At 42.6% G+C, this 7586-nt stretch overlaps 2 protein-coding genes across 2 annotated transcripts; one reads left to right on the top strand and one right to left on the bottom strand.

Annotated features, from left to right (window-relative positions):
* The first annotated feature begins 160 nt into the window (after nt 1–160).
* On the top strand, nt 161–1837 carry LOC103523758 (cyclic AMP-dependent transcription factor ATF-4-like). The gene is made up of 3 exons (XM_008488773.3): nt 161–398; nt 792–1168; nt 1597–1837. The coding sequence occupies exons 1-3, from the start codon at nt 203–205 to the stop codon at nt 1729–1731; spliced, it is 708 nt and encodes a 235-aa protein (XP_008486995.2). The 5' UTR covers nt 161–202; the 3' UTR covers nt 1732–1837.
* A 952-nt stretch (nt 1838–2789) lies between these two features.
* Nucleotides 2790–5426, bottom strand: LOC103523759 (cyclic AMP-dependent transcription factor ATF-4-like). The gene is made up of 4 exons (XM_017449302.2): nt 5220–5426; nt 4726–4826; nt 3467–3742; nt 2790–3038 (listed from the first exon to the last, which is right to left on the bottom strand). Exons 1-4 carry the CDS (start codon nt 5413–5415, stop codon nt 2904–2906), a joined length of 708 nt encoding a protein of 235 aa, XP_017304791.1. The 5' UTR covers nt 5416–5426; the 3' UTR covers nt 2790–2903.
* Nucleotides 5427–7586: the final 2160 nt, after the last annotated feature.

Raw genomic sequence — 7586 nt, 5'->3', positions numbered from 1 at the left:
ACCCTAGTTAGGGCTGATTGAGAGGCTGACGAAAAACGCCGACCCCGTCTGTACACGAGAAAAGGTGAAGAAAAAGAACAGGGCTGTTAAGGTAGCAGCCTGTTTGGGGCTAAAAAGAAGGTTGGTGAAACTCACCCCAAGTCAAACCATATTAACCCATTCATTCCCCTTTTCCTTTCTTACAGATCTGGCCGATGACTTGATGAAACCTGCGGCCGGCAAACTTCCGCCCTACCCGTCCGATATCGGCCTCCAGGCCACCAGCCCCTGTCTCCTCCCCCCTCAACCTGACTACGAGGAGAATCTGAAGGACGGAGGTCAGCTCATTCTGTCTCTCCTGGCCGAGATGAATCCCAAGGACATCAGCGAGCTGGTCCAAGCCAACGAGCTTATTCAAGGTAACATTTTGTAATTAGGCTTTTGGTGAGTTTCACTAATGACTCAATGAGAGATTTCACTAACGGGAGTTTTTAAGAACTCCTTTTTGGATGATTAAAATTCTCACATTAAAAATTCTACGAGGAGAAAAAGGAAGTCTTCTGCGGACTCTTACCGGCTTATTTAGGTGAATTCTAGGATTTCACTACACAACTAGAGTAATGTACATGTTATGGGACCTAGCGCGGTCTTTTTTCCCCCTTGGCTGTGCGCTTAATGCTAATACACTACTTGAGTAGCAACCTAGCAACCACTTGCATCATTACCAGTACGAAAAGGCTTTGCTTTACCACAAAATAATTCCTTAAAATTTTGAACCCTATTTAATTCTCAATAATCTCTTCTGTCCGCAGACCAAGGTCAAACAAGCGAGCCCTACACCGTCCCCGATCTGAGCGCTCCAGCGAGCAGCGGCGCAAACATGAACTACAGCGAGGTCATCCTTAGTCCGGACCACTCGTGTTCTTCCGACTCCAACTTCGACTACACCTCGGACACCTCTTCCGACCCGGACTATATTCCGTCGGCGCGTGTCGGGTTCCCTCGGAAACCGAGAGCTCCCGAAGTAGCTTCGGGGAAGATCGGCTCCGCTCGGAAGGAAACGAAACGGGCCAAGCCGTATGCGCGTAAGGCGGCGCTACCTATTGAAGACAAGCGCCTGCGCAAGAAGGAGCAGAATAAGAACGCGGCGACGCGTTATAGGATTAAGAAGAAGGCGGAGATTGAGGAGGTAATAATAACAATAATAAGAAAGTATTGCAGTAGAACCTCGGTAATTTCAACTACACTCGGTCCCAATTAGTTGAAATAATCGAGGTTCTACTGTAATATTGAACGTCCATTTTTTGCTTCAATACAATAATCTTCTTTTCCTTTGCCTTTCTCCGTGTATAGACGGGGTCAGCGGTTTTCCTCAGCCTCTCAATCAGCCCTAACTAGGGTGATTGCTTTAGACTGACATTTGGTTTTGGCTACCATTTCTTTACCAAGGGAAATCCAGGCTGGTATACTCCCTGTTTTAAGTGCCCCAGCCAGACTAAGCTGGTCTACTCCCTGTTTAACGTTCACCAGCCAGACAAGACGTTGTTTTGCTAGAGTTGTTTTCAATCATTGGAATGTTGTAGTTAACGTGTCTAATGTTGTCTGATGTTTGTTTAGGTTTTGGGAGAGGAGAAAGAGCTGTTGGAGAAGAACGCCCAGCTGCAGAAGAGTGTGGAAGATCTGAGCCGTGAGATCAAGTTTATGAAGAAATTCATGCGGGACTTCTTCAAGAAACAGGGCGTGCTCAAATGAGCGCTCTCCTAACCCACAGCGTTCAGTTTTTGGTGAGTTTAAACAAATATTTTGGACCTGGCCATCGCGAGTTACAGCGGAACAATCATTCAAACAAATAAACCAAATGCAAAACGGTCGAGTTGAAACGTGGACCTTGTATTTCGATTGGGTCAACAAATATTATTTGTGTAAAAAAGGGTAATTATTCAGAAGACACGAGAATGAGAAAAAAAGTTCCTTTTGTGTTTAACCTAACCCTGTATAACCATGATCACTGCTCATTTGAGACAGCTCCTTTTGTAGCAATTGACAGTGGATTCTGGAACAAGTACCCACCTAGGAATTTGTGACTTGAACTCGAACAATCTATAATCGAGGCCGAAAATCAATCTGACCAGATGTAAGACCCTATTTAAATGTTATATTTAAACCCGACCAAATTGGACCGCTCGAGTTTTCGTGTAACGGGCCAGGTTTTGTTTAAAGTTTATCTTGTGTTTTATCCAGTGTTTCCCCAACTTCTCTTTTGTTACTCGTTCCATTATCCAAGGGCTAAACTCGAAGTTAGAAGATGTGAGATGTACTCAGAGTGAGTGAGTTGTAAATAAGAACTTCTTCGTTTTTAGTGATAGACTAGCTAGGGGAGTTGAGTCAGAGTAGAAAAAAGAGGAGTGAGGGAAGAACAGCTGGATAAAAAAAGATGAACTGTTAAAACAGAAAGCTTGCCCGTGATAAGACAAACTACACGGTCCAATTTTGGGGTGGGTTTAATAAAGACATTCTAAATAGGGGGTCTTACATCTGGTCGATTGATTTCGGCGACTCGATTTATAGATTGGTTGCGAGTTCAAGTCACAAAAATCTTACGCTAGGTGTGGTACTTGTTCAAGAAGTCACGTCAATTGTACAAAGGGGCTGTCCACAATGAGCAGGTGTGATCAGTGTTATAGGTTTTTAAGGTTAAACACAAAGGAGCTTTTTTTTAAAATCGTGGTTTCTGCAATAATTACCCTTTTTTTTACCACAAAAGATTGTGTTGACCAATGAAGTAAAAGGTCCACGTTTCAACTCGACCGTTTTGCATTTGGTTTATTTGTTTGAATGATTGTTCCGCTGTAACTCGCGATGGCCAGGTCCAAAATATTTGTTTAAACTCACCAAAAACTGAACGCTGTGGGTTAGGAGAGCGCTCATTTGAGCACGCCCTGTTTCTTGAAGAAGTCCCGCATGAATTTCTTCATAAACTTGATCTCACGGCTCAGATCTTCCACACTCTTCTGCAGCTGGGCGTTCTTCTCCAACAGCTCTTTCTCCTCTCCCAAAACCTAAACAAACATCAGACAACATTAGACACGTTAACTACAACATTCCAATGATTGAAAACAACTCTAGCAAAACAACGTCTTGTCTGGCTGGTGAACGTTAAACAGGGAGTAGACCAGCTTAGTCTGGCTGGGGCACTTAAAACAGGGAGTATACCAGCCTGGATTTCCCTTGGTAAAGAAATGGTAGCCAAAACCAAATGTCAGTCTAAAGCAATCACCCTAGTTAGGGCTGATTGAGAGGCTGAGGAAAACCGCTGACCCCGTCTATACACGGAGAAAGGCAAAGGAAAAGAAGATTATTGTATTGAAGCAAAAAATGGACGTTCAATATTACAGTAGAACCTCGATTATTTCAACTAATTGGGACCGAGTGTAGTTGAAATTACCGAGGTTCTACTGCAATACTTTCTTATTATTGTTATTATTACCTCCTCAATCTCCGCCTTCTTCTTAATCCTATAACGCGTCGCCGCGTTCTTATTCTGCTCCTTCTTGCGCAGGCGCTTGTCTTCAATAGGTAGCGCCGCCTTACGCGCATACGGCTTGGCCCGTTTCGTTTCCTTCCGAGCGGAGCCGATCTTCCCCGAAGCTACTTCGGGAGCTCTCGGTTTCCGAGGGAACCCGACACGCGCCGACGGAATATAGTCCGGGTCGGAAGAGGTGTCCGAGGTGTAGTCGAAGTTGGAGTCGGAAGAACACGAGTGGTCCGGACTAAGGATGACCTCGCTGTGAGTTTGTTTGCGTCGCTGCTCGCTTGGAGCGCTCAGGTCGGGCGACTCGGTGTTAGGGCTCGCTCGTTTGACCTTTGGTCTGCGGACAGGAAGAATTATGAGAATTAAATAGGGTTCAAAAATTTATAAGCGGCATTATTTGTGGTAAAAACAAGCCTTTTCTACTGGTAATGTGGCAAGTGGTTGCTAGTTGTACTGAAGTAGTGTATTAGCATTAAGGCACAGCCAAGGGGGGGAAAGGACCGCTGCTAGGAGTCGATGTTTTCCCACAGTACTTACTTTAGGGATTGAATGAGGGATCACGCATCTCCGCGGGATCCGCACTCCTTTTTCCAATCCGCGCAATCCGCAGTTTTAGCTGCTGATTTGCGGGATTTTTCGGAATTAATTGTGTATTCTATGAATTAGATAAAATACCACAAGAAAAGGTTTAAAATAGGTCGAATACCCTTTTTTTGATTGAACTTACAGGCACCGTTGATTTTTCGTCTCACAGGTTGTCTGGTTTCAAGTCAGTGTTTCTTTTGTTCCCTGATTTGAAAGGATTGATATGGTCTTGCAAATCGTGTATTTCTATCCATTCCTCTACATGCGTTTGAAGCAGAAGAGCTTTTTCAGCGCTGGTTATAATATGTTCTCACTTTGAGGAGCAGGACTGTCAGGACCAACGTTTGTCAGAGTTAGCATTTTGAGATCTCACTTTCAGATGAACAAATGAAGACCATCAAACTTGGACCATGGACCTATGCCTACATTTGGACTAAGATTTAATCATTGACAATTTTTACCTACTTTCAGATTTTCAATTCTGTTCGTTTGTTCTGTTTACTTTGAATTCTGGTTCTGATTTGTTTAATTTTTGTCTTTGTTTTTATCCACAAGTTTCTAATGTTTCACTGTATAAACGCTGTAATTTTTATTTTCTTTAAAATACGAATTTTGGAAGAACACGAGTGGTCCGGACTAAGGATGACCTCGCTGTAGTTCATGTTTGCGCCGCTGCTCGCTGGAGCGCTCAGATCGGGGACGGTGTAGGGCTCGCTTGTTTGACCTTGGTCTGCGGACAGAAGAGATTATTGAGAATTAAATAGGGTTCAAAATTTTAAGGAATTATTTTGTGGTAAAGCAAAGCCTTTTCGTACTGGTAATGATGCAAGTGGTTGCTAGGTTGCTACTCAAGTAGTGTATTAGCATTAAGCGCACAGCCAAGGGGGAAAAAAGACCGCGCTAGGTCCCATAACATGTACATTACTCTAGTTGTGTAGTGAAATCCTAGAATTCACCTAAATAAGCCGGTAAGAGTCCGCAGAAGACTTCCTTTTTCTCCTCGTAGAATTTTTAATGGGAGAATTTCAATGATCCAAAAAGGAGTTCTTAAAAACTCCCGTTAGTGAAATCTCTCATTAAGTCATTAGTGAAACACACCAAAAGCCTAATTACAAAATGTTACCTTGAATAAGCTCGTTGGCTTGGACCAGCTCACTGATGTCCTTGGGATTCATCTCGGCCAGGAGAGACAGAATGAGCTGACCTCCGTCCTTCAGATTCTCCTCGTAGTCAGGTTGAGGGGGGAGGAGACAGGGGCTGGTGGCCTGGAGGCCGATATCGGACGGGTAGGGCGGAAGTTTGCCGGCCGCAGGTTTCATCAAGTCATGGCCAGATCTGTAAAAAGGAAAAGGGAAATGGGTTAACTGGGTTGTGACTTGGAGTAAGTTTTCAAACCTTCTTTAGCCCAACAGATCTGCTAACCTTAACAGCCTTCTTCTTCTTTTCTTTTTCTTCACTTTCTGTGTACAGATTACTTTGGTGTGTTAACTGGAAGATCTGATGGCTCGCGGCCTATGTAGGCCACAGCACTTATCATGTCGTGCTAGATTCGAAACAGGGTGTGATTACGGTTGTGTATTTGCTGTGTCTAGAGTACGAGACAATTATCACTTAGCAGTTCCCTTCTCTTTTACTTCGCTCTTTTCCGTTGTACAGACGGGGTTGGCGTTTTTCGTCAGCCTGCTGCTGAATCAGCCATAACTAGAGGTAATTGCTTTGTGCTGACATTTTGTTTTGGCTGAAGCCCTGTTTAAGCCTATTACAAAATCCAAATCGAACTTAGGTTGTTAGGCCAAACAGGAAGCGGAAAGAATATGTTGAAATCCACGTAACCACTGTATGTTATACCTCTGAAACTTTTTTTTTTTTTAATTAAGATGGCGGAATTTGGCACAAGTTTTTGCCCAAGCCCGCAAAGAAGCAAGTTTCGGAAAAAAGAGTTAGTTCAAAGGGCAATTTTTTTCGAATCGTTCCCCGCTAAACCGAAACCCGAAAGAAAATGGGTAAAACCCGAACTTGCGGGCCTGTTTAGAAACCGAATAACCCCCCCTTTAAAACCAAAAATTTTACCCGAGACCATTAAAATTGGAAACCAAAAAGAAAATTTTTTTTTTTTTCAGGCTCGCCCGGAAATTTTTTTTTTTTTCAATCAAATTCTTTTATTTTCCTTATTAAAATGTTATTTTGGGAAACCAAAAATCAGGAACGAAAGGGCCTTAAAAAAAAACTCAGTTTTTTTTTCCCAAAGGGGAAAATATTTGGGGTTTTTCCGTTCAGAATTTTTTGTTCGTCAGAAGAAAAAATAAAAATACCCCAAACTATTGTTTTCAATCTTGGTTTTTTTTCAAAATCTTTTTTTAAAAGCAAAGGCGAAGGGGTTGGAGAAAGGGCGATTTTGGCAGGGTTTTGGGAATTTTTGGTTGAGAAAAAAGAAAGAAACCAAAAGGTCCCCCTTTTTTTTTTTTGGGCGTTTTCTAAGAAATTGTAGAAAGGCCTTTGACCCGAAGCCAACCCCCCGCCCCTTTTTCTTTTTCTTATTTTCCAGTAACGCCCCCTTTGGAAAAAAGGGTAAGAAAAAATTGGCTTCCCCTGAAAAAGGGTGCACGCAGGGTTGGGAAGGTGAGCATAGTTGGTCCAATCGCGCATTGGCAGCAAAGTTTTGGTTTTTTACTTCGCGAATCGTAGCAAGGAGTTTCCAATCGCGAAAAAAAAAAAAAAAAAAAAAAAAAAAGTTTTTTAATTATTTTAAAATGAAAATAAAAACAAGTTAATCTGGTCTTGCCATTTGTCTACTACAATCACTGGGTTTTCTTTTCTCTACTTTGCCAAATCCCTTCTTTTTTACCGATAATCTGTTTTAATCGAACAAAACTTTTTTTTTTTTTATTTTTAGGCGAAAAAAGGTGAAAGGTCATTAACGTTTTTTCATAACGTTAAAGCCATGGTTTTTAAAAAAGTTCTACTTTCCTTTTACCATAGGCATAAAACCCGCAAGGGGCTAAAATTTTTTTTTTTTTTTCACCAAAAAATCCCCCGGGTAAACCAGCAACAATGCAAATGGTTTTTTTTTCAGCACTTCTGAACCAAGTTGTGGTGTAAAAAAGGAGCCGGAAAAGAAGAAGTTCCATCCGCGGTTTCAACAGCGCAAAAGGCAGTTTCCAGGTGCGCCCGAAAGCGAGTTTTTCCAGTGCCGGTTCCAAGTAACAACTTCCAGCCGAAATGCTCCCGCTTCCGGGGCACACCGTCCCGGCTACTCATATGAGTTCGGACATAAAAGCGGAGGCCGGCGCGTTTAACCGGCCACATTAATTTTGCTATCTACCACCGGCGCCACTAGGCTCAGTTCGACTTGGGGCGGGGTTGGTTCAGGGTTTGTTACAATGTCGAACCCTCGGGGGTTTTTGTGTCCGCCGGGCTTCAAAATTTTCCATGTAACGTTAATTCTTTTTTTTTCCAGACTTTTCTTACATCATAAAAATTTAATTTTTTT

The sequence above is a fragment of the Diaphorina citri genome, unplaced genomic scaffold (assembly GCF_000475195.1).
Source record: "Diaphorina citri unplaced genomic scaffold, Diaci psyllid genome assembly version 1.1 scaffold37965, whole genome shotgun sequence".
NCBI classification, from domain to species: Eukaryota; Metazoa; Arthropoda; class Insecta; order Hemiptera; family Psyllidae; genus Diaphorina; species Diaphorina citri.
Note: the sequence above shows the minus strand (reverse complement) of the source record. Positions and strands in the feature narration are given on the sequence as shown.